This window comes from Carcharodon carcharias, chromosome 18 (genome assembly GCF_017639515.1).
Source record: "Carcharodon carcharias isolate sCarCar2 chromosome 18, sCarCar2.pri, whole genome shotgun sequence".
NCBI classification, from domain to species: Eukaryota; Metazoa; Chordata; class Chondrichthyes; order Lamniformes; family Lamnidae; genus Carcharodon; species Carcharodon carcharias.
In genome coordinates this window covers 69024300-69049706 of record NC_054484.1, presented here as the reverse complement: position 1 = coordinate 69049706, position 25407 = coordinate 69024300, and the positions used below count along the sequence as shown (strand labels likewise).

At 41.7% G+C, this 25407-nt stretch overlaps 1 protein-coding gene across 1 annotated transcript in view; it reads right to left on the bottom strand.

Annotated features, from left to right (window-relative positions):
• The window catches only part of otc (ornithine transcarbamylase), a 59379-nt gene that overhangs the window by 15426 nt on the left and 18546 nt on the right, over nt 1-25407 (bottom strand). Inside the window, exons 4-5 of the mRNA XM_041211464.1 lie at nt 17593-17680; nt 6303-6456 (exon numbers count right to left, since the gene is read on the bottom strand). Coding sequence (XP_041067398.1) covers nt 6303-6456; nt 17593-17680 — 242 coding nt within the window. The remainder of the gene's footprint in view (nt 1-6302; nt 6457-17592; nt 17681-25407) is intronic.

Here is a 25407-nt window from a genome sequence, read left to right as displayed (position 1 = left end):
CTGTTCCATTATATACTGGCACCGTCTAAATGGATTTAAAAAAAATCCATCTTCCCAAGTTCAATAACAGATTATGAAAGTCAATTCTCACTTTCCAGGCAGTTGTCACAATACATTATTTTAAAACAGGCACTGTCCCATTAATATTTCAGCCACAAAAGCCAGTCATGGTGCTTCCTGGTACCATGGCTCATGACACCAGGAATAGTGGAACAGGGATCAACCATTTAACCCCTTGGGCCTCTTCTGCTGTTTAATGAGATCATGGCTGAGTTGTAGCATACCTCCATAAATGGGTCTTTGCCCCACTCCCTTTAATACCTTTTGGTTAACGAAAATCTCAGTCTCAGAGTCAAAATTAACAATTGTCCCAGTAGCAACTGTTTGCAGAATAGGGTTCCAAATTTCTACTACTTCATGTAGAAGTGCTCCCAACTTCACTCCTGAAAGGCTTTATACTAATTTTTTCACCATGTCCTCTAGTCCTAGATTCCCCAACCAACAGAAGTAGTTTCTCTCTCTCTCTTGAAAACTTTGATCAAATCATTCCTCAAATCTACTAAATTCCAGGGAATACAACCAGAGTTTGTGGAATCTCTCCTGGTAATGTAATCCTTGGAATCAAGAAATCATTCTAATAAATTGTACCCTGCACCCCCTCCAAGACCAATATACCCTTCCTAAATTGTTGTGTCCTGGACTAAATACGGTTCTCTTGGTGTGATCGAACCTGCGTTTTGTATCCTGGGACATCAGCCGAGCATGCATATAAGGTGCTGAAATCCATCACAGCAACTGTTGAAAACTTTATTGGCATACTGGAGATCACACTTCAGTGAGTGGATAGTTTAGTGGTATTTGAAATACATCCTAGGTAAGGTTCTGAGGACTATTGCAGTGTAGTTGTATGCTGCACAACTTCACCCAGCAATGCAGGATCATCGTGGACAATGAAGATACTCAAGCACAAGGGGCTCATGGTGAAGATAAAGCAGATCCTTTAGAGAACTGATGCCAGCTCAGGTCATTCAATAAGCAGGACACTTATTAATTTACAAATATGGACACCATGTTAACAGTCTTGTCTACATCTTCCTACACATTCCACATATACACCTTCACTTAAAATTACTTCATTTTTTAGGCAACTCCCAAGCATCACCAGTGAAATGTGTCCACAAATCTTGGCAAGAACATTCCCTGCACACGGTTCATTGCAATTATGCTTTTAACATCAAACCACATTGCATGTGCGAATACTTGATGCTTGCTTCCACAATGTGCCCCTTTAGAGATGGTACAATGCATACACACTTAATTCAAGCCCTATGCTGCAGCTAGTCCTACTTTAATTACAGGGTTACATGAAATAACTGCTTGCTGTGTGTGCATGGAGTCCTCTGGGACTGAACCAGGTCTGGCTTCTTACCAGCTGAGTCCAGAAATGCACCTTCTGCCAGACTTCACTACTACTGGTATATCCTGATCTTCCATGCTTTCTGGCACCACCCTAGGCATTGAAGAGAAGCACCAACTGTCCTAAGAGCCTTTTGCCTCAGAGAAGTGGGTGGATGGGTGGAAGTGGGAAGCTCCTCTGCAGAAGTACCTGGAATTGGTTCAAGTTTCATTAAAAAAGTCCAAAACTACAAACTTTTATGTACATGTAGTTGGCGGTCTCCACTACCCAAGCCACCATCTACAGAATGCAGCTTGGCATAGTCTCCAATGTTTGCACAAAGATTGCTGCAGGAAACAACTTTTAACAAACAGGTTCAATGGAGGTCAATATCCCCAGGCTTAGCAGTTGAAATGGGAAACGTGCTACCTCTGGACAGCATGATGTTCCTCCTCCTATTCTGTCACCACCTTCCCCTTCTTACTCAGAAAATGTTTCTCACTCTTTAGTTCACCCTCCAAATCCATTGGGATGAGTTTTTCTCTCAAGAGTAAGTGATGATGTACGGTGAGAAATGCCAGTATGGTTGAATACAGTGGGACTCTAGTTTGTGTTATGGAGAGGAGAGGGGTTAATTTAAACAGCATTAATTTCTCCTCTCACCATCGGTCCATAAACAGAAAGGTGTTTTGATTTGCTTCCCCCTTTATATGCAGTGGCGTAACCCAACCCCTCTTTTTGATGTGATCCAATTTATATTAGTAACCCCACAGCAAACTTGAGATAGGATGAACTCATAGGGCTAGTTTATTTGCTCACACTCAAAATGTGGGAGGAGGATCACAATGTTGCCTCCTTTGCATTCATACAGTAAAAGAGGGATAGGGAAAAGGAGATCTACAGTGCAGGGACCACAGAGAAAAGAAATATTGGTTCACATGGGTCCAGAACAGAATCAAGTCAAATGAGGTATTCCTTCATAAAGATCAGCGGGCTGAAAATCGATGTTGTATAATTCACTTTTTAAGCAGTGTTGCCTTCACATGATGAGATGGGCACAGAGAGATGCATCAGTCTTGTAGGTGAGGGTACAGAAGTTCCAGCTGAACCAGTGTAGATGGAGCCAGAGGTTCAATCTGAGCAGAGCTAATTTTTCTTGAGGCTGCTTGTAGCATGATAAACAGCAGACTGAGTTTGCAGTACAGCAAGGCAATATAACTGGTTCCACAAGCTATGGGTCTATTCACATGACTTCCACCTCTCCATATTGTCTTTGACAAGAGATGAATATGCCTTGTCTGGATCCCAACCATTAAGACTTGAAAGGAAGGTTGTCCTAGCAGACAAGTAGACTCCAGTTGGCTAACCTGGGTTATGAAATACAGATAGCCTTTGTATCATGATCTTCAGGCATAATAAGGCATAAGTTCCATTGATACCGCCAGATAGCTCCTTTTGTTCAAGATTCAGCTGTTTTAGAAGCTCTTTGTCCAGTTTTTAAAGTTTTAGAAATAGCCATGAGGATATCTATGTATATTTTAGATATTTTAGAAAAGTATACAGTGTGAGGTCTTAGTCCCCTCACATCAGCTTCTCTGTGGCACAGTTGGAGATGAGAAGATAAAGGCAAGTTACAATAGTGTCCTGATGAGCAGCATTCACCTACACTTTTGACAGAGTAAATTCAGGTTTTGCTGGCAGTAAATAGGATGAGAAAGAGGAGCAACACATGCTGTGGCAACCCCTCCTACATCTGCCTCTTCAGCCTCTCTTCTAGGGATTTAGATGGTTTATAATTTTTTTTTAAGTTCATTCATGGGATTTGGGCATCCCTAATTGCCCATGTTCAGAGGGCTTTTAAGAGTCAACCACATTGTTGAGAGTCTGGAGTCACATGTAGGCCAGACCAGGTAAGGACAGCAGATTTCCTTCCTTAAAAGGACATTAGTGAACCAGATGGGTTTTTACAAAAACTGACAATGGTTTTATGGTCATCATTAGACTTTTAATTCCATTGAATTCAAATTCCACCATGGCAGGATTCAAACCCAGGTCCCCAGAGAATTACCCTGGGTTTCTGGATTACAAGCCCAGCGACAATACCACTACACCATTGCCTTCCCTTCTCAGGTGAGATTAGATAAGGGATCTTCCTTCTGCAAGTGGATCTCAAATGGATGTTTTGGACTGTTTTCTCCTGCATGTAAAAAGTGATAAATTCCTATTAGGATAGGATGCTGTAATATCAGGTATTAGTATGCAGCCCTCTCTTTTTTGTATTGAATGCATGTCAAAATAATTAGAGGGAGATTTCTGACTGATGGCAGGGTGTCTAAAGAGCACCCTTTAGCATCACAGCATTTGTGCTTGGGTTGAAATATAGCGGGGGGGGGGGGGGGGGGGGGGGGGGGGGGGGGGGGGGGGGTGTGTGTGGCAGACGGAGGAGGAGGTCGTAATTGTAACCACCATACATACTTAATATATTCATGAATATTCATAACGGGTTCTCCTAATTTGGCTAAGGCTAATGTGATAGTGTAGGAGTTAGGAGTTGAATATAGTTATGATATATGTGTACTTTTTGTCCTAGGTTTAACTTCTGTTAGTGGATGATTACCTTTGCAACTCTGCAATCCCTGTTGACTTTTATCACTTGTGACTGTAACAACTGAATGTCTAAGAATATTTTAGCTAGCCCCCCTTGTAAATACTGACAATTGTTATCCTCTTACATTACACACACTTGGTGTAGATTTTTAGGATTACTTATGTATTAGTTTGATATTGCTATGTTTAAAGTCATAAATAAACTTTGCAATCTGTTTTTAAAAAGTAAAACAGCCATTCCAAACACAACAGTCACAGTAAAACATATCACCCAGCAGGAGACCTCCAAAAAGTCATTTAACAGTGACTGATCTAACCAACACACATAGATGCAGTAAGATAAGTACAGTTACAGTAAATTTACAGCCTTCTGGACCGAATATTGAGTTCAACAATTTTAGATCATGATCTCTCCTCCATCCCCACCCCTTTCTGATTTTCCCCCTTTTTGTTTTTTTCAATAATTTATATAGATTTTTCTTTTCCCACCTATTTCCATTATTTTTAAATGTATTTCCATCCATTGTTTTATCTCTACCTTTTAGCCTTTTTCGATTCCTTCACCCCACCCAACCCCCACTAGGGCTATCTGTATCTTGCTCGTCCTGCTTTCTACCCTTAATTAGCACATTCCTTAGATAATATCACCACCTTCAACACCTCTTTGTCCTTTTGTCTGTGACATCTTTTGCTTATCTCCACCTATCACTGGCCCTCTATCCAGCTCTTCTTGTCCCACCCTCATCCCCACCCCCCTCCCCCATTAAACCAGCTTATATTTCACCCCTTTTCTATTTTTCCTTAATTCTGTTGAAGAGTCATGCGGACTCGAAACGTTAACTGTGTTCCTCTCCACAGATGCTGCCAGACCTGCTGAGTTTTTCCAGGTATTTTTATTTTTGTTTTGGATTTCCAGCGTCCGCAGTTTTTTGTTTTTATCTTATTGCAGTAAGATGACTGCCTGATTTAATTAGGAATTCACACTAAATAAACAAAATCTGAGACAATGAGCTAATCATGCTTCCTATCCTGGAAGAATAGACATCAGGAGGTGACCATGCACTGTACATGCTTCACCTAGCCAATCAGCATCTAATCATGGACTGCCTGGACCAATCGGAGCTCAGGGATACCATTGGTCAGGCTGTGGCTGTGATTTGGAAAGGGTTAATAAGGTCCGCTTTTCAGTGGTACAGTTTGCAAAAAGCAGAAAGAAAACAGAAGAAGAATTTCGGAAGAGGCGGCACCCCAGCCAACTGAGGACCAGTATTCCATGGTGAATCGACTGAGTCTACTGCCGTTGTCACTTCTGTTGTACTTGTTTTGATAATTTAATATATTTGTGAACCTTGTCTAAACACACTCATACCTGGAGTGGTTTCGTTTTTGGTCAGTCTTATTATTGTTAAATTGGATTTCAGAATCCTATAATAAAGCTATTAAACATTTTTTTTGCTTTTGACATGGCTTCCAATGTATTCATACCAACGACCAGCTTCTTCTGGACTACCCTTCTTGGGGACCTGCAACGCTCACTGCCAATCAAAGCATGCCTCCACCACTCTCTACTGTTTCATATCCTCCAGGGAAAATCTCTGTGGACCCATCAGAGAAATATTCAGCTTTCTGGCTTCCTTCCAACTGTTGTATTTGCACAGGAAATTACTAATGTCTAAAGTTCTGAAAATAGCATTTCAAATTGTGCAGCAAATCACAGTTTTCTTCCCACTGAGGAGAGAGTTTCCAGTCATTTTCCTACAATTAGAACCCACCATTATATTATCATCTCGGGATTATGCAGCGGGTGGGGTCAAAGCAATATGGTTCCAGCAGATACAAATTGGACACCAACTCACTTCCAGTCAAGTTTACGCCTAATCTGAAAAATCAGTGCTCAAATGTCAGCAGGCCTCCCATCTGTAGTGGGCATCACAGCTGAGTTGAGCCCTGTCCTCCAATTTCCATATTTTCCAGCAAGAGTGATCAGGGTTGACTGTTGCCTTTCTCCTCCCTTTTGAGGGCAGAGGTAGCATTGAAAAGGGAAATGGATAGCAGTGAAGAGGGATGCAATGGAGGAAGGGTGACACAGGTCATACCGAACGGGGAGATTTGTGAAAAGCTTTGTGGAAAAAAGCTCCAAAATAACCAAGATCATGAATCTGCACTGCACCAGAATCAGAATGCCATGACCACTCACCATACATGTTAAACTATAATCATGAATTATATGCGATATTATGAAGCATATTTCTCCTTGGGCGATTGTTAAATTCAACCATGTGAAATGCTTTGTAGATACCTGAAGAGTAAGGTAATCAGCCAGGATCTGGATAGGATGATATAGCTCTGACAACCCATTGATCACAGGGACTGAGCCATCTTCTGCTAACTGCTCGAGATCAGAGTGTTTATAGACCCTGGCCAGGATCAAATCAGTCATCCCAGATAAAACCCTGGAACATGAATCAAGCAGATCCAAATATTAGCAAAGAATCTCCAATTTGGAAAACCAAAACCAGTAAGAATCAAATGTAAATATAATACATTTTGCAAATACTTATTTATTATTTTTATATGCATCAACCACCATCACGTTTGACAATATCTGAACTCACATTCACAGCTACCTTTGCTGAGAACATCTAGTTAATCTCGCTTTCCTAGGTCAAATCAGAGCATTCTAGTTGATCAGTTTGACTCAACTCGAAAGCAGATCACAGACATGAACAGATATTTCAATGCATTATGGCATCCAGCTCACCAATTCATATTAAAGGATAGCAGCTTCTGTGCTAAGATATGTAGTCTGAAATATCTTCTTTATGGCACAGGTGACCATGGCAAGTTATAATTTACAAGGGACCTGTAGAAATGCTCAGGAGTTTCTTGATTGATCAATACCAGCACAAAATCAATTGCACAGGACGTCAACATGGATTGTTTTCAGGTCAACTTAACCAATTACGTAGATTACGGACATTAAACGAAAAACTTTGCAAAACAAAAAAAATTAAAATATCACCAAGGATTCTAAAATATGCACATCTTTATATCTTCTGTGTTTTCTCCCAGTTTTATTCACCTGAAGGTGGCGCTCTTGCTGATATATGGGGTAGGATGGGGGGAGGGAGGGCAGGTCGGGGGGATGCAGTCAGTTGCTTAAGCCTACCTCTGGGGTTAAGTGTGTTGGGTTTTCCCAATGTGGATCTAGCACGCTCCAAGTTTAAAAGGCTCCGCTTAGAGCCTCAAGGGCTAATCCGCCCCGAAATCTCTAAATGGCCAGTTAAGCTACTTAATGAGCTTGTTTTCAGCTTGTAAAGGGCTAGTCTTCAATTTTTGATCAGAGGCATGGGATCCTAGCAACGTCTGAAAAACATCAGGGAAGAGGTGGTGCAAACAAAGTAGACAGCCAGTTAGAACATCGGGACAGCAGCAGGAGACTCCATCAAAGAGGGAAGGCTTGGGAAAGGTCCTCAGCCAGAGGCAAGCAGTTGTACAGATCTGGAGAATTATCTGTCATTTCTCCTCACTCTTGATAAACAGTAGGGAAGGTTAGACAGTCCTCCTGCTTATAAGCCTCACATTTCATGAGAGGAAAGCTCAGATAGACTGCACACTCCATTAGAAAAGAAAGAAGGACATTTTAAAAAAATGGGATATTAAGCTAGTTTGAGATAGGATTGACTAGCAATGAAGAGCAGCATCTCCAGCAGCAGAGGCAGATCCAAGGCAATCAGGGATGTAAGAGTTAGGAACAAGGAGCAGGAAAGCACCGACGGTGATACCCTCTGCAGTCGGTCTACTGACAATGGAGAGCTACCTGGTCAGTGCTGCAGAAGGCTACGCCTGTCCAGGCAGATGGTTGCTGACCTGTATGCCCTCACTGACGGTTACCTGAGGGTTGGTAGCAGCCATTGCCCATGGTGAAATGAAGAGACAGAAGTCTGCCTTAGTACAACAACACGGTCAATGCTTTATCAAAGTCCGTGGTGTGTCTCACATAAATAATATCCCAAGTGACATTACCAACATGGTAGCCTCTGCTTATGGTCACTCCTACAAGTTGCTCCCCCTACGGCTCTCTGCCTGTCTGGGCCTGGGATGCCCGTGGCTCTCACCCTAGTTGTGGAGGTGCTGGGGATGCATCTCCAAAGGTTGCTGCCACCAGTGTCACTATACTGCTGGCGGTCTGTCACAGGGCATGAATCCACAAATGCTTCGCGCATCGGAGGGGCCATCGAGGTGGATGTTAAGTGTGGCTCCCTCATTGTCATTTGTTGCGACCTCAGCCCTTTCATGGAACCCTTGAACACTGGAGGGAATCACTAGCTGGGGCACAACTGCCATCAACTCCATTCTCTGTTGCGTCATTTGTGCCACTGACCAGTCAATGCTACAGACTGTGGCATGCATTCTGTGCTCTCAGTGAAGGAGCTCATGCACTCAAAGCACTGAGAAAGTGGAACACATGAGATGAATGGACTCCTTCATTTTCATCTCATGACTCCGCAGTACCTCAGGTAAGTCCGACATGTGGGCACACTTCCCATACTAGTTCTCCAGGTAGAGCCGCCTGATTCATGATTCCCTAGGGTTCTACATCTCCACTTTGTACAGCAGGGCTGCACTGTTCTCCATCCTCCATGGTGGCTGGCCACAGCTGACTCTGCCTTCTCCATATCCCCCAGCTCTGATGTGATGTGCACTTCACCCTGTGCCACCTTCTCTAATATTGCGGGAGGACCCACTGAGGTGCAAGTATCTGCACCGGTGGAAGGTGCGCAAAGATGTGACGGTGCAGACTCGGAGGTGTCTTTCTCCTCTGAGACCTTGGCAATTTGTCTTTGTGTGGACTCCTGCCCCTCTGCAGCTGGCCCTGTGGGAGATATATAAGAGGATGGTGAAGAGAGATTGGAACAGTCAATAGATGCTCACTTTGCTTAAAATAATGAGATGACAGCTCGTGTTTTGACAGTTTGTTGCACAGGGGAAATTGATATTAACCTGGAGATGTGGAGATGTTTTAATCTTGTCTACAGTGGACCTCCATTTCTCCACCTGCAGTACCTGTGTTTGAACACTGGCCACATCAGCGCCATAAGCTAGGGCAACCTACCGCCCAGGCACGCCCTCTCATTCTCCCAGGCATCCCTCTTTTGGCCTTCAAGATGAGTAAAGATGCACTTAGGACAATGCTTCTTGCCCTCACCACTTGTAACTTTTCAGTCACACTAGATGTTGTGGTCTGGACTCCAACCTCCTGTCCAGCAGCACCAGAGTTCTGACTTTTGCTTGTGACTCAGTGCTGCTGAGCACACATCTCTCCAATTGTCAGGAGACCTCTATGCCCCCTCAGGATGTTTCTCTCCTTTTTTTCTCTGGTGACTGCTGACCATGAGGCATGCCATCGGGATCTATCTTTAGACTCATGTTTCCTGACCCGAGAAGGTAATTGAAATGTTTCTAACACTGCACCACCCCTCTGCTGCTGACCTTGGGAAACTTCCCTAGCTCTCTTGGTGAGCCTTGCAGTCTTTCTGGCCAGTGGCACGGGACAGGATGTTTCTTCCATCAGTACCATCACCAGCACAACCCCCAGTAGCACGAGAGGGGGTGCTGCTCTTCCTGGCAATTATTGGAAGGGGGGGGGGGGAGGTTATTGGAGGAGGGGGGGGGGGATGCGGCAGTGTCAGGTGTGGGGGAGAATTTCTCTTCTTTCTTCCCTTTGCTCAGCTCCTTCTTCTGTTCTTTGGGGGAATGGCAACCACAGCAATGGCTGCTGCCTGGCCTTTAAATCAGACCTTCTGCTGTCCAAGTCCCAACTCATTACTGCGTCTGCCACCATTAATTGGGTGGCAAATGCAACTCCAGGCCAATTAGCTACTTTCCATATTGAAATTACAACGCACGGGCAGGTTTTTGACCCTGGGGTTTTGACCCCGGAATGGAAATCCTGCCCTCAGTTCCCTTGAGGTCTGAAATCCTTCAGTACCTCTCCCAGACACCATTCTTCATTTTTGAACCAAGATACCGTCAGCAGGATACTTGGCAAGTCAGTAGCATATAATCAAGTCTACGCTGGCCTTAACCACACAGGTGTACTTTTCAGCAGGGGTGGGGGGGCTCACTGGACAGTAACTCGGAGCAGGAATCCTGGCTGATCATTACCCGCCCCAATCTCGTGCTGTTGAGACCAACTGACACACCACCTCAATTCATCTTAGGTGAGATTATAGTTAACTCAGCACATACCAAGGTTTAAATCTGGTGCCTTCCTGGTCTACATGGTTGAGTACCATTTTGTTTGCAAACCATAACAAGGGAACCTAAGAACTTCTAAAATTTTGGTTAATTTTTCTTTAATCTCCTAAGGGGCAAAATAAGTAAATGTTACAATGCATTCTATTAGCATCCTACACAAAATTGCTGCAATGTTTTCTAGGGATCATAAATGTAAACTGCTTTGTTTGTATTTAAGGGCATTAGGGCAGATTTTCCTGGTCTAGGTGCCTAAGTTGCACTTGGAAAACTGGCATTGCACTTGGAAAACTGGCATTATGCACAACAAAATTGGACATTAATCCTTTAGCTTCTCTCCTTCTCCTATAAATAGGAGTGCACCCTAAATTTCCAGAACAGCTCTTCAGATGGTTGCACTTGTACAGAGCATGGCTATGTAAATTAAATGCAAATAAATGTATGTTGTAACTACACACAGATTTCCTGCATTAGTGCTGGTATAGTCTAGGGCAGACTGATCCTAGAGAAACCTGGTGCTACAACTTCTGGTGATGTCCTTTCATTGTTGGCAGTCTTAAAAAGGGTCAGATTGGTATGATTCATAAAGGTTTTAATTTTTGTTTTTTTAAAAATAATACTGATAGCTTAGCTGCGTCGGTACTTGGTGCAGAATGCTGTTGGGTCTTTTACTCCTAATGACAGAAATCATGGTTGTTGGTCATCGTTGTGCCCATTTTGTGGATGAAAAATGGAGACAAAAACAATTAATTTTGCAGGGTTAGGTCTTGCACCCAAGAACACCTGAAAAACATATAAATTTGTCATATTGGTCTTAGATGATTTTCAAGCTTCCAGGGCAGCTGCCTAAAACAAACTCCTGCCCTATGCCACTGATGGGCCTAATGGCTGTTTCAGAACCCCTCAGGCAAATTAGGCTGTCATAGGTGGGCCTGCACCAGGCTGGCTTAGTAAGGGGACATCACCAAAAAAGTATATTTATACTTTTGTTCCAAAAAAAGTGAAGCAGAAATGCTTCTCAACTCCATTTCACTCCTGGCAGCAGGCGCTGGCCTTTTATCATTTACCCCACCTACCCTCTCCCCCTCGTCTTCTGAGCTTTAGGCCGGAATTTTCCAGCCACCCCCTCTCCCCCAACCCAGCGGGTTTCCTGCGGCTGGGCCAGTGAGCATTGAAATCTCCATTCACATTGGCGGGACCAGAAGATCTCGCCAGTGTGAGGAGCTGGCAAGGTCTTGCCTTAGCCAAAGCCGATGATGGAGAGGCATGTAGTCCGATGGAGTGCCAGCAGCTTGCCCTGAAAGTACAGGTGAGTACCAATTTGGGCTGGCTATGACCATTTGGTCAATGGTGTACTATTTGAAAATTGCTGAGCAGAAGCTAATTTCTAATCACATTTTCAAGATCACAGATCTCATCTTTTACAATATGGCTGATTTGGAAGCAGAGGAGGAGAAACAACCAAAATTCAGCTACTAAATTCATTTACTTGGCATTCATAAGCCATTAAAAATAGTTTCTCTCATTAATGATATGGAATCCCTCTTTCTCACTTCATTGCACCTCGAATAAAGAGTCAAGTCAATACCCTCTTTTTCCGATACCATAATTTCCCAAATGCACATTTACTTTCCCTCAGATTATTGCTTACTCACCAGCCCCCTCCAATGCAGACTGCAGGGGACAGTGACTGCTGCTGATATTCCAGCTATGGAACATTTTCACTGGGGATGCAACTTTTAGATCAATGTGAAGGCTACAAACCTGCAAATAAAGGCTTCCGTCATACACAAATTACTTTCCCAGCTGTCCTTATATGTAAAAAAATAATTCTCCTTCATTATGTGCAAAAAGCAAATACCTTTTGGTATACCAATGGGGCTTTGTTTAACCTGCCCTGTAATATTGCCATTGCCTTTAAGGTTCAGGCATTGCTTAGACTTCTTCTCCTAATACAAGGTACTTCACCAATAGCCTTCAGCTGGTCCTAATGTCTGCCCTTCCCATAGTAATGATGGTCAAGGGCAAAATTGTGTACTGTTCCGGCCCACAATGTGTTATACTTCAGAACATTATGCTTCCACAGCCCCAGTACTTGTCCAAGAAAATTGGCCCATTTAGGTTTATTGCCACAAGAGCCCAAGGTAAAAAAATGTGAAACAGCTACTCAAGGTGCTATTTTCTTTCACTGGGTTATTGCTGTACAGGTATGAAAGATTGGTGGTGCAATTTCAGCAGACAACAATCCAAAGATTAAAATGCCTTAGCTGTTTCATCGATATCAGTGTTGAGTGGTCCAAATTAAATGCGAGAATGTTCTTGCTCAAGCAAGTAAAAAGCACCATTAGGTGGCTCCACCAGATGTAGGAGCAGAGGCAAGCTATTCAGTCCGTAGAGTCTGTTCCACCATTCAATGAGATCATGGCTGATCTGATAATCCTCAACTCCACTTTCCTGTCTTTTCCCCATAACCCATCATTCCCTTACTGATTAAAAATCTGTTTACCTCTGCCTTGAATGTACTTAACAAGCCAGCTTATACAGCCCTCTGCAGTAAAGAATTCCACAGATTGACTGCCCACAGAGAAGAAATTCCTCCTCATCTCTGTTTTAAATGGGCGACCCCTTACTCTGAGATTATGCCTTCTGGTCCTAGACTCTCCCACAAGAGGAAACAACTTCACAGCATCTACCCTGTCAAGCCCCCTAAGAACCTTATATGTTTCAGTAAGGTCACCTCTCATTCTCCTAAACTCCAATGAGTACAGGCCCAACATACTCAACCTCTCCTCATAATAAAATCCCTCCATACCCGGGATCAACCTAGTGAACCTTCTTTGTACTTCCTTCAATGCCAGTATATCTTTCCTTAGATAAGGGGACCAATATTGTTCACAGTATTCTAGGTATGGTCTAACTAGTGTCTTGTATAGTTTTAGCAAGATTTCCATATTTTATTCTCCATCCCCTTTGAAATAAAGGCCAACATTCCATTTGCCTTCCCTATTACCTGTGGAACTTGTATGTTAGCTTTTTAGGATTCATGCACAAGGACTCCCAAATCCCTCTGTGCTGCAGCCTTCTGCCGTCTTTCTCCATTTAAATAGTATTCAGCTCCTCTATTCTTCCTGCCACTGTGCACAACCTCACATTTTCCCACATTATATTCCATCTGCCAAGTTTTTGCTCAATCACTTAACCTTTCTATATCCCTCTGTAGACTCTGTCATTCTCACCACTTGCCTTCCCAACCATTTTTGTGTCATCTGCAAATTTGGCGATGGCACATTTACTTCCCTTATCGGAGACATTATTATATATTGTAAATAATTAAGGCCCCAGCACTGATCCCTGTGGTGCTCCACTAGTTACAGGTTGCCATCCCGCAAATGCCCCACGTATCCCAACTCTGTCTTCTATTAGTTAGCCAATCCTTTATCCATGCTAATATGCTTCTGCCAACATCATGGGCTCTTAACTTTTAAGTGGCATTATGTGCAGCACCTTATTGAACACCTTTTGGAAATCCAAATATATTACGTCCACTGGCTCCCCTTTAGTTATCCTGCTTGTTATCTCCTCAAAGAATTCTAATAAATTTGTTTGGCATGATTTCCCCTTCGTGAATCCATGCTGACATCTGCTGATGTGATTATGTATTTCTAAGTGCTCTGCCATCGCATCCTTTATAATAGACTCCAACATTTTCCCAATGACAGATGTTAAGCTAACTGGCCTGTAGTTACCTATTTTTTTGTCTCCCTCCCTTTTTGAATCCTTTGGGACTTTTCCAGAATCTAAAGATTCTTGGAAGATTACCACAAGTGCATCCACTATCTTTGTAGGCACTTCCTTTAATATCCTAGAATGCAACCCATCAGGTCCAGGGGACTTATTGGTCTTTAGCTCCATTAGTTCCCTAGTATATTTTCTCTAGTGATAGTTATTGTATTTATTTCCTCCCCCTACATCCACCGCCTTTTGCCCCTTGATTATTTAGTATTCTTGGTATGCTATTAGTGTATTCTACCGTGAAGACTGAAGCAAAGTATTTATTCAACTCCTCTGCCACTTCCTGGTTCCCCATTATTATTTCCCCAGCCTCATTCTAAGGGGCCTATGTTTACTTTAGCCTCTCTCTTTCTTTTTATATATTTAAAGAAGCTCTTACTATCTGTTTTTATATCATCACTTGCTTGTTTACTCTCAAAGTTTATTTTCTGCCTCTTTATTATTATTTTTGGTCATCTTTTGTTGGTTTTTAAAGTTTTCCCAGTCCTCTGGCTTACCACTAATCTTAGCCACATCGTATGCTTTTCTTTCAATTTGATACTGTCCTTAACTTCCTTGGTTAACCATGGTTGGTTTATCTCCTTCCTTAAATCTTTCTTCCTCACTGGGATATATCTTTGTTGAGAGTCATGAACTATCTTCTTAAACATCAGTCCTAAATGTTCCCTCAAAAACCCTATTTGAGTTAGGAGACTAAACAGCACTTTAATGAGGGCTGCTGAGCATCAGCTTGAGTTAAGTACGCTAATACTCTGCTCTGGCTTCAACATTGTTAGGGAGAATATTTTAGAGTATTTATATCAATGCAAAACCATTATTTAAACAATTTTTTTCAATTGCCTAGGCCCGAAAATAAAGAAGATTTAAAGGGTGATGGTGTTAGCCTAACTTCCTTTTTTAAATCTCGTGTGGTTAATTGCTGAAAATACTTGACGACGTTCACTTGATTTAGGATACTACACTGAATACAAAAATAGCACTCAATTTAAGGCAATGTAGGTCAATTTGGCAACCAGCCAGTGCCTCAGATTATGACAACACTGATTTAGCTACATGCACTAATTTTAGTTGAAATAATCTTACAGAAAGTACAGGTACTTCATATGTACATTTGCAAGCAAACATTTACCATTGTTCAGTGCAAAAGTTTGTAGTCTTTGTCTTTTACCAAAGTTTGAAATTTTGACATGAATTTATGAATTTAACAGGCACAGCACATCTTCATGGAGCTCTTACAGTTTTTGTCCAGCAGTACGTTGACTCAGAGTGATGCTAACACACAACGAGACATGCCAGACCCACCCTTGCTCTCCACCCAGAGCATAGTTGGGTCTGGATTGTCCTTTGCCATGATCCACCATGTTGGAGCTGCTCATTATTGGTTGGGCTCACTTTCTTCTGCTGGCCTGGAGCAGTTATTCTGATTGGTCGAACTGACTGTAATGACTGCTCCCCATTCCATACAATGAAGCTGGTGTTCCCATGGTGTGTTTTCAGCTGAGTTATACATCATTTTTGCAAGTAACCAATAAAACAGTAACAAAAAAAGTAAAGCAACTATCAAAAAGCACTCACACTCTGCTTTTACTAATAAACACGCATGAAGGATTGAAGTACACAGGTATGGTCTGTGCAAATATGAGCATTGAGGTCACATGCTCAATAACTGTGACTAGTAACTTGCTTTTGTTTATGAATCAATCATACAATAAGCCACATCTGGGTTCCAATTCACAAGTGGCTAAGATAATGGGGAACATCTAGAATTCTATCATGTTGCTGTTTCTTTTCCATACACATTTCCCTCGTACTTTTAAATATAGGAACAAAATTAGTTAGCAAAGATGTATATTTTACAGTTTACTTACAACATACATCGTGCACCTTTATTCTTTCATCCTCAATGGAGCTCTACAGCTTCTCCTTCCAGCAGTGTACGTGCCTAATACTTTGATGCCTGCTTCTTTGAGTAGGTTTCTTTTGTTTCATAATCATAGGCTATACTACAACTTCATGAAAAGCTTTGTGCAAGTTACAGCTGTGGTTGTACTAATTGTATAGAGGTCCTATACAGTAAACTGGCTAGTACAATGTTTAATTAAGCTCTGTCGCTCCGGAATCACTGTTGATTGCTTTTTGCTTGTTTCACAGCTCAGAGCACCAGATGGCCCAGCCTGATTACCCAGAATGCAGTGCAGAAAGCAGGAGAAACAATGGAAAACTCATCAATAAAATGAAGAAATGCCAAGAGTCACATGCAGTATCAACCACAGGATCATACTATCGAGTAAAGGGTCTGGTATAAAATGTCGCGTCCCTATTGAAAGACTAGTTACTGGTGAAGCATTGCATTAGAAATAAGCTGCCTTCAAATTGTAATTGATTCTCAATCTGATCTATTCCAGTTGAATAGAATATTCCAATCTATTCCAACTCAACAAAATTCCTTTAAAATGTAAAAGCTGTGACTTGCACAAAACATTTTATAGACTATAACTTATCAAGTTAAAAAAGGGTAAAGCAGGCAAACATTAAAAACCATTACTTTAACATGATAATAGATATTCATATGCAAATCTGTACTGTTTGGTCAGTGCTGATAATTTGTGCGCTGACACCAGTGCCTTGAATAAAGGACAAAGATGATTCAAATCTCACTCTGCTCAAATATAGCTGCATTAAAAGGGAAGGTCCCTAAGTAGAAGCTGCACCATCTCCTTGCCGGGGGGGGGGGGGGGCACCATCTGGTGGACAATAACAGGGAACATTGGTAACAGGTTTAAAATAGGCATCACTCATTACCAGAGGATTCAGGCCAGGCAAATGAAAGTGCAAATATATAACTAGAGGATGGAAAGAGAAACAGGAAACTTTATCCTATAATATCCATGAAAGCAGTAAAAAGTGAACATTTATATTTTTTTCAAAGAACTAGATTGAAAGCTTCTTTACTTTTGTGCCTTAAAAAAATCTGCATTTATCGTGATGGATACAAGTTCTTTATTAAAGGGTTTGCACTTGTTCAGTAAATTTTGATAATTTGATGGGGGCTTAATATGAAATATTTTGGCAGAACTTTAATTTTTAGAATCTTCCGAGCAACTTGTGGGAAAGTATAACTAAGCTGTTGAATTGGCACAAGATAAGTTATCTAAGTGAAGAGTCATTATTTATAACCTACACTTTATTCTTTCTATACAAGTAGCCCGCTATGATTCATTTTTCATTACTGTTTTTCCACCTGGAAAGGAACTATTGCTTCATATTTAACAGACTTCAATAGGGCTTCAATGTAGTATGTAGAGGTAAGGTGACACACGGTTCAATCTCTTGATATTTACATACAATTTCTCACTTGTTGGTAGCTCGACTGAATTCTTTTATTAAAGACTATAAATTCTGGAGAACATTACATTCTAGCATGCTGTTGCAAATTCATTTTTGTACTGGAGGTAGATTTTTTAGTTTCAATTACTGTAACATATTCGGCATCATTTTGTCTTTACCCCTTCACTATCAATTTTTATGCTGCCACTCACCTTGCTGTGTCTTTACGACTCTCATTTACCCCCAGATGAATATCTTGTGTTGTAAGGAAGCATGGGTGCCCTCCAAGCAATGCAAATCCTTTGGGAGAAAAACAGAAGGAATATTAAAAGTAACAGTGAATGATGTAGAAACTATTCATTTAATGCTTCTGCATAACATCTTTATTGAAATCTCCAAAACGTATACAGCTTTTCGCTGAGCATTAATTGTGTAATTTGTGTCCGGTTGTCCAAGGATTTTTAGCAGTGCTGCAGGCAGAGTGAACGGACATTAATCTGAGGTGGCTCCAAGGTCAAAATCCCTATTGCCCAATGAATAATGCATGTATTCAATTCCCTCCCATGTCTGTAATAAATAAAGCAATTTTAGGTTTTTCATCTGTATTAAAGCTAACACTAAAAAACATACTACAGAGTGGGTGAAATTTGCTGTAAAGATCTAACAGAAATACAAAACTAAATAACTCTATTGTCCAGGGAATAGGGAGGAACAAATTTTGCAGGAAGTGGTCAGGGACCGGACACCTAGCAAGTTGGAAAGGCTTGTTGAGGATTAAGACAGTGGGGCTAATTTTTAATCCAACCTCTATCTAGGGGATCAGGTCAAACACCAGTTTCACACACCACATGACCTTAATATCGATTGACTTCAATGGAGAGTAAAATAAAATGGGGTAGAAATCCTGGGCTTACCCTGATTCCTTAATTTTCCCCCATTGGGTGGGTTAGATCAAAATTACTCCCAATACCTCGAAAATAACTTACAGGAAGAAATTTACATCTTTTGCTGTAGTTTTGATAGTGATCAGTGTTTATACACAGGGATTTCAAACTTAAGAGTTGACATTTTCTATTATCACTGCCCCTTTAATTACTTTAAAGCAGAGCTTGAGGTGAAAGTGTTAGATTGTGACACCCATTTCATCACCCTTTGTCCTATTTGCTTGCACGAGGAAAGTGAAATCTTTTCCACATGACACTAATTTATTTAACCTGAGATGGCTATGAGATTAGGCCTGTCATAGGATGGGAGGACATCTTGAAAAAAAAAACTATCATTTGAACCTATTATCTGAATGAATATTGTTCACAATGGATGTCAACATTTTAAAATACTTAATGTGGAGTTTTTGTATCTTCGTTCAGATGCAGTTCCTCGAGTTGCACATTTATTAATTATCTTCTAAGCTTTTTTAAAAATATAGGCAGCCCTTTGATGTCTCACCAGAGTCTTTAAGTTTGGTTGAAAGAATACAAACTAAGAGACATTGTTTTAACTACAAACAGGAGCTGTAGTTTAAAGGAGCATTTGATTTTGTTGATTCAACAGTGAAATAAAGATTTCATTAAGAACAGTGAAAATAATTTACAGTTCATTACCAAGGCTGATTCTTCAGTGAAATATAACAGTGGTGCTTGCAAGATATCCGCATGTATTCTTCTACCCATGACGTTATCTACAGATTACAGAGCCTAGCTTGATAATGGGTAGTGAGCTTTCCTCCCCATTTTGAGCTGCCAACTTCTGCTTTTTATACAGGGTGATCAAGCTTTAGGTTCATTTAAGCCTGTGCATTTCCAAATTGAAAACTTCAGTCTGATCCTTGAAATAGCAGTACATTCACTCAGTGCCTTATGATATGGAGACCTTTTCACCCTTGGAAACTACAGAAAACACAAAACCAAGATGTTGTCTTTTGACCTGCTCCTAGTCTTCCCTTATCCAACTTTGGACTTGGCAAAAACATTTGTTTAAATGGCAGATGCTTCAGCTACCTTTATGTGCTCACAGGACTACATCCAATGCCACATTACGTAGACGATATTGGATAGTGGTAATCATTTTGACTTTGTTCAGTTGATTCAAAAGCAGTATTAAAAGCAACTTCAAATAGCCATTAATGTCACTCTGGGCATGTTCAAATGGGTATTTTCAGAAATCACTGTGAACATCAGTCTTGCACCCAATAGGAAAGGATTTCACTGTGTCCTTTCCCTACAAATGTGAACACAGTTGATTCAAACTATTTGCTCTTGACTGGTTATCTATGCTCAACTTCATGCTTTTAACTGTAAAGCTGTTTTAGCCATTGGAGGTGCATTAAAAACATATTTTTAAACTAGACAGTTGTAAAATACACAGAGAGCTCCTGACTCATACTAGGGATAAGTTCTTTTTCCACCCTAGGCTCATGCATAGATGATCAGTATTTCCTTTGCCATTTGAGCCTCATAAGTAGCATGTTATGCTGACTGAATAATGATAGACTATGAAAATGTAAATTACATTGCAAATTTTGTCAGCACAGTATTACATTACACTTCCTCTTGATCTCTAAATCATACCCTACATTCATAACATTAAAATTTCAACCAATTACGACTCTTTTTCTCCTTTTCATTGGGAGTTGGATGACATGTGCAGACGCCAGTGAGTGACAATTGAATGGATACTCTGTCAGATGGTAGACTGTCTGTCTTCCTCATCAAAATCAATTGCAAACTCGGATCTCAGAACAATTCTGCCACATGAAGGGATCATGTATGCTCCCTGGTCAGCGTGTCACTGCATTAAAATATTTGCCTCTGGCACTGCAGACCATCTGTGCATGTGAAACAGAAACTCCACTAGGATGAGAGGACAGTCTTTTAACAGATATAAGGGAAAGAGGAACATGCCTATAGTCAAATGTACCAGCCACATTTAGCATTCCTAACACAGGGAAGAGGAGGACTATATTACATGGTTTTCTACACTAAAAAAAAACAATGCAGAGGTGTGCATGCCTGACTGAATATGTTGATATCTCCCTCATGTCTGAAAGCTACAACTCACGCAAAACACACAGAACATCATTTATATGCAACTTCAATGACTGAATGTAATGTGTATGTACATCCAAAGAAACCATACAAATCCCCAGAATAAAAATGTTAACTTTTGACATTTCCCATGTTGTGGAGCTGGTGCAGTCATTTTTAAGCAGAAAGCTCATTCCTGGCTTTGCTGTTGCAAATGACAAGGTTTCGATTTGTAACTGGGCAATTCCATGATACTGCATTTACAAAATATGATGTAAAAACTTTCCTCCTCCATAGTTGGTTAACTGGTTCCCCACCCACCCACCCCTGGAGCTACAAAGTCCACTAGGATCAGCTAAATATTTGATATGCAACTACTCCTTCCTCCAGGGTTACAGTTCTTATCGAAAGGCGGCACAGTAGGTCACAACATTCCTTGTGGGGCTCAGAGGAGTATCCTTTTCCTCCTGACTCCACAAAGAAAACTTAGATTGGAACACATCTTAGGCCTTTGGTAGCAGCTTTCCCACAGAGGCCAGAGCGAACATGTAAATCAATGTCCCATCAACAAAACAAGACCTTTATTTGCATAAATGAGGCTCCCATCTGCTTCTAGCGGGTGTCTTAGCCACTTCACTGCAGTGAAGTTAAAATGGTGACCAGCAGGATTTCTAAGAAAACAGGGCGTTAAGGCCATTCTGAAGAAGAGTCACACATTCTCAAAACATTAACTCTTTCTCTCTCCACAGACACTGTCAGACCTGCTGAGTTTTTCCAACCTTTTCTGTTTTTATTTCAGATTTCCAGCATCCAAGGTATTTTTCTTTTATATTAAGACCCAATGTTCCCTTTTAAAGCCCCTCTACCCTGTTCCTGTTGAGCAGGGTGGGTTAAATTAAGCCCCTAATCCATGCCCTCACATATTGTTAGAGTTTCTATTTGACAAGTGCACAGATGGCTGGCTGCTGGACAGTAACAATGTTCACCGCATGGTTTATTTTAATCTAACACTTCCCAGCAATGACTGGCCGGATTGGGTCAAGTGCTGGTTCAGCCCAACCAACCAATTTTATTCTCCATTGACTTATAGGGCGTATTTTAAAAACTTAATCCTGCAGATGGGACCATTAACAGGTTGGGAACCTGTTAGGCTCTCCAATGGGCATTGCTGTGACTCTTTCCCAGAAGAAATGGAAAATGCTCTGACCACTCAGGGAGGATGGGTGGGCAGGGTGATGCATCTTTCTAATTAAAAGCTATCCTGGTACGGTTTGCCATGGTTTAACAAGGCCTGGATTTTTGAGACTGCAGGAATGGCGAGGAGATCTGGAACGAGTGCATCCTGGGTCTCTCACTCTTACCTGGAGGACCTGAGGGGCAGGAGGAGAGGACAACTTCTCTAACCAAGCAGGTGTGAATTGAGGTGACCGAGGAAGTCAGTAGGAGGTGTGTTCTCCCTCAAACTTGGAAACGGTGCACCAAGAGGATCCAGTGCCTCAGGAGGCCTTGACAGGTGAGTGATTTTCTCCTCAGGTGCCAAGTCCCACACCGACTTTCTTAGCATTCTCCGGCACAACATGCTGCAGGATACCACACCTAGCAGTTGCATTAACTCCTCTTTTTCCAGGCACCTCACATCCCCATTTGAGCAGCCAACACACACCCTTAACCTCATCTTAGAAAGTCCTCTCATACCTATGCCTCACAGGCACCCTTCACAAATATTGTCCTTCCCTTCTATTCACAAAAGCCACTACTAACTTCATATCTCTCTGCTGTCCTTCGTTGTGGAAGAGAGGGCAACTTGGGGGAGACAGAAACCTTGGAAGGGCTGATTGTCCAATGATAGGCACCTTGATGCCACTGGCAATATGTGCCCACCTGCTCCATTGGGATGGAGGTCTTTTGCCAGGAAGCTACAGATGCCAGCAATAACCTGCTGTGCTTCCTGGTCCCCTGGTTTTCAGGCATGTCGAGAGAGGTGATCCTCTGCCTGGAGATCCTGCGTTGGGGGTCTTGCCTCCTTGGAGCTGGAGTTTCCTTCCACTCTGCCTTTTGGAGGAGCACATGTTGCTACTGCTGGCATTGTTCCTGATGTTGCTGGAGCTGATGGTGTTGGTGCTGCTGCTTCTGTTTCTCTTCAGAAGAAGTGCAAGGTAGAACTGCACAAGCTGCAGCCATGCCTTGGTGAAGGCTGGCAGCATGGAAGTGGAGCTGAAGGTGAGTGAAAAGTGCCTTCAAAGATATTGGTAAGCACAATAAAGCACTGAGCGGAGACTCTGAGTACTGTGAGCAGCAGCCTCACTTGGTCTTGCCTGCAGCTCTTTCAGTTTCAGTGATCAAAGGCTTCCCAGCCTCAGTCTCACTGAGAAAAGCTCTCCCTGCCATGCACTCACCTGGGTGATCCTGGCGAGTTCCACACAGCTCGAGAAATAGGTGGGTTACCTGTTAAAGTTGGAATTGGTGGTTAAAACAGAACTTAATTGTTTATTAGAATAATTGAATGCCTAACCAATAAATTCATGGGTGTTCCCCACTCACTTTCAAACCTGCCCAGGTGAAATCCAGAAGAGGGCAGGATGATAATCGAGATTTCTATCCAATGTCTCTCTTATGGGATTTAACTTCCCACATAGATCCAAACCCATCTACCCGTCAGCAAAATAAATCCCCATGTGTTTTCTCTAGTTTAGGAGTTCTTGTGCTGCTACATTCACTATGCAACATAAATCACTGGAAAAATATGCAATATGCCCAAAATCCACAAAGGATAATTTTGAATTTGAGAGTTAAAATGAATGATTGTTTCACATCTCCCTCAATATTTTTTAAATTTCCATTTTAAAATTTACATTTAAGTCATTAAGTGACAAACATCCCAATTTCCCCTCTCAACACTCCAACATGATAACCAGCAATCTAACACTCTTACATGTACAAAAATAAATAAAGCCCTCATTATTTGCACCTTTTTGTTACGCTGGAGACCTCGGCAGGTTTGTAGTATCACTTATTAAAAATGCACAATCTTTTTCAGTAAATTAATCTCAACAAGATCTCCTGCTGTCCTTTCCATTTACACTCACTGCTGATATGTCTCAGTACCCATTCTAAACAGGTTTCTGCATCTGTGCTAATTGACACATTGACAGCAGAGTTTACTTCAAAGTCCACCCCTAGAGAATGAGCTCACAGACGAAATAGCTTCTGATCTCATGGGTTGGAATTTTCTTCTTCATTTGGTTCTTAATTTAAGCATTTTATTTGCTAGACAGTACTCCATCTCCACTAATATTTCCTGATCAAAAGGAGCTTGATTTAGCAATGCTCTGCAAACTCCTCCCCTCCTCTTGCAAACGATGAATGATGCAAGTTCTCTGCTACTTCCATAATTTTATTGTGCTATACCTTGCAAGCCATGGGCACATTTCTCACCAACTTCTGTAGTAGAGACATTTTTAAACTTAGGTTTTGAAACTAAGAATTTTGTATCATCAAATAATTTAACATTTTTGTTTTCATCTTTTTAAAGTAGGTTAGAATAATACACTGTAATTACTCCTCTCAACAGTAAAGCTGCACTTTGGCTGCAATTCTATTTCAACCAGATAAATTCATCGAGAGTAGGCAAAAATGCCAACTATGTACTGGTAATTAATACAGGCAAGATTTTAAAAGATATGCAAGGCTCTTATTAGCAGCTATCATAGATAAATATGTCCCATAAAACTCTCCTTACAGTTCTCCCCAACTTCATAATTTCAAGAATTTTTTTTTAAAAAAGGTATAATCATTTACTTTCATTATTAGTTTTCCTATTATGTTGTAATTGAATATAAATCGAAGGGAGTACACTGTTATTGCTGTCAAGTGCAATGGATTTTCTTTCTTGTTTGGTGCTATTGCTGTAGAACAATTCCCCATTTTAAAATTATTTTTGACCGTGCCCATAAGAATATTGTACAGCCCATTATGGTGGTTTGAAGTTATTTTTTGGCTAAATATTCATAGACCAAAAAAAAGTTTAAGGAGGTCACATCACAAAATACTACAGGAATTCTAAAATTACTATAACACTTAAAAATGCCACAAAATATCAAAGCAACTATTAAAAGGTACATGATCAAAATTTGAGCAATCTATAAATGCCACAATGCAAAGTTCTGGGCATCCCTATCTGCTGAATTCACATGAATAAAGCCATTCCAGCATTTTACACAGGATTTTGGCCAGGATTTTCCATTCTGGGCCTACGTCCCATGGCAGGGGGCAGGGCCCAGGAGTGTTTCCCGCCGGGAAGCCTGGTGGGAATTCACACCAAATCCAGTGATGCTGGGCTCATTAATTATACAGTCAGGGGATTCCCGATGTATTTTGTGGCAGGGCAGGCTGGATGATGCGCCCTCTGCTGTCATATCCGGGCACCATATTTAAAACCCACCATGGAAGGAGCAGGTGGCCTAGCAATCCCAGGGAGCTCCAGCCCCTAGATCCAGCGACAGTTCCTTCGATGTGTTGCTCAATACAATGGAGGCCGGAAGGAGCGTACCATACCTCGAGGATGGAAGGAGGAGGAGGCTGAACCATGTGACCAACACTGCGTGGAAGTCGACAAGGTGGTCAGTGCCCACGGCTGCCACCAGAGGACTGCCCTGCAGTGCCAGAAAAGGATGGTGGGAACCCTCAATTGCTCACTAACCTCACTGAATGGCAGAGGGGAACATGGGCTTCAGTGACAAGGGCACCATCCATGCAACCCAAATATAAAAGAACTAGTCAACGTGATAAGGTAATGCCTCATAGCCCCACTGCAGTCCACCTGGTCTGCTGGTGGCAAGGCTACTGCAGATCCCTGACCCTCCCACACGCACAGCTTGGATGCAGTCTGGGGGGTGGAGATTGTGGAAAGGAGGTTAGGTGTTGAGGGCACCAGCAAGCACTGCCAATGACATGCCTCTGTGAGCCTTATCCTTCCATCTGCATGGGCTCACTGCTCTGGAGGGT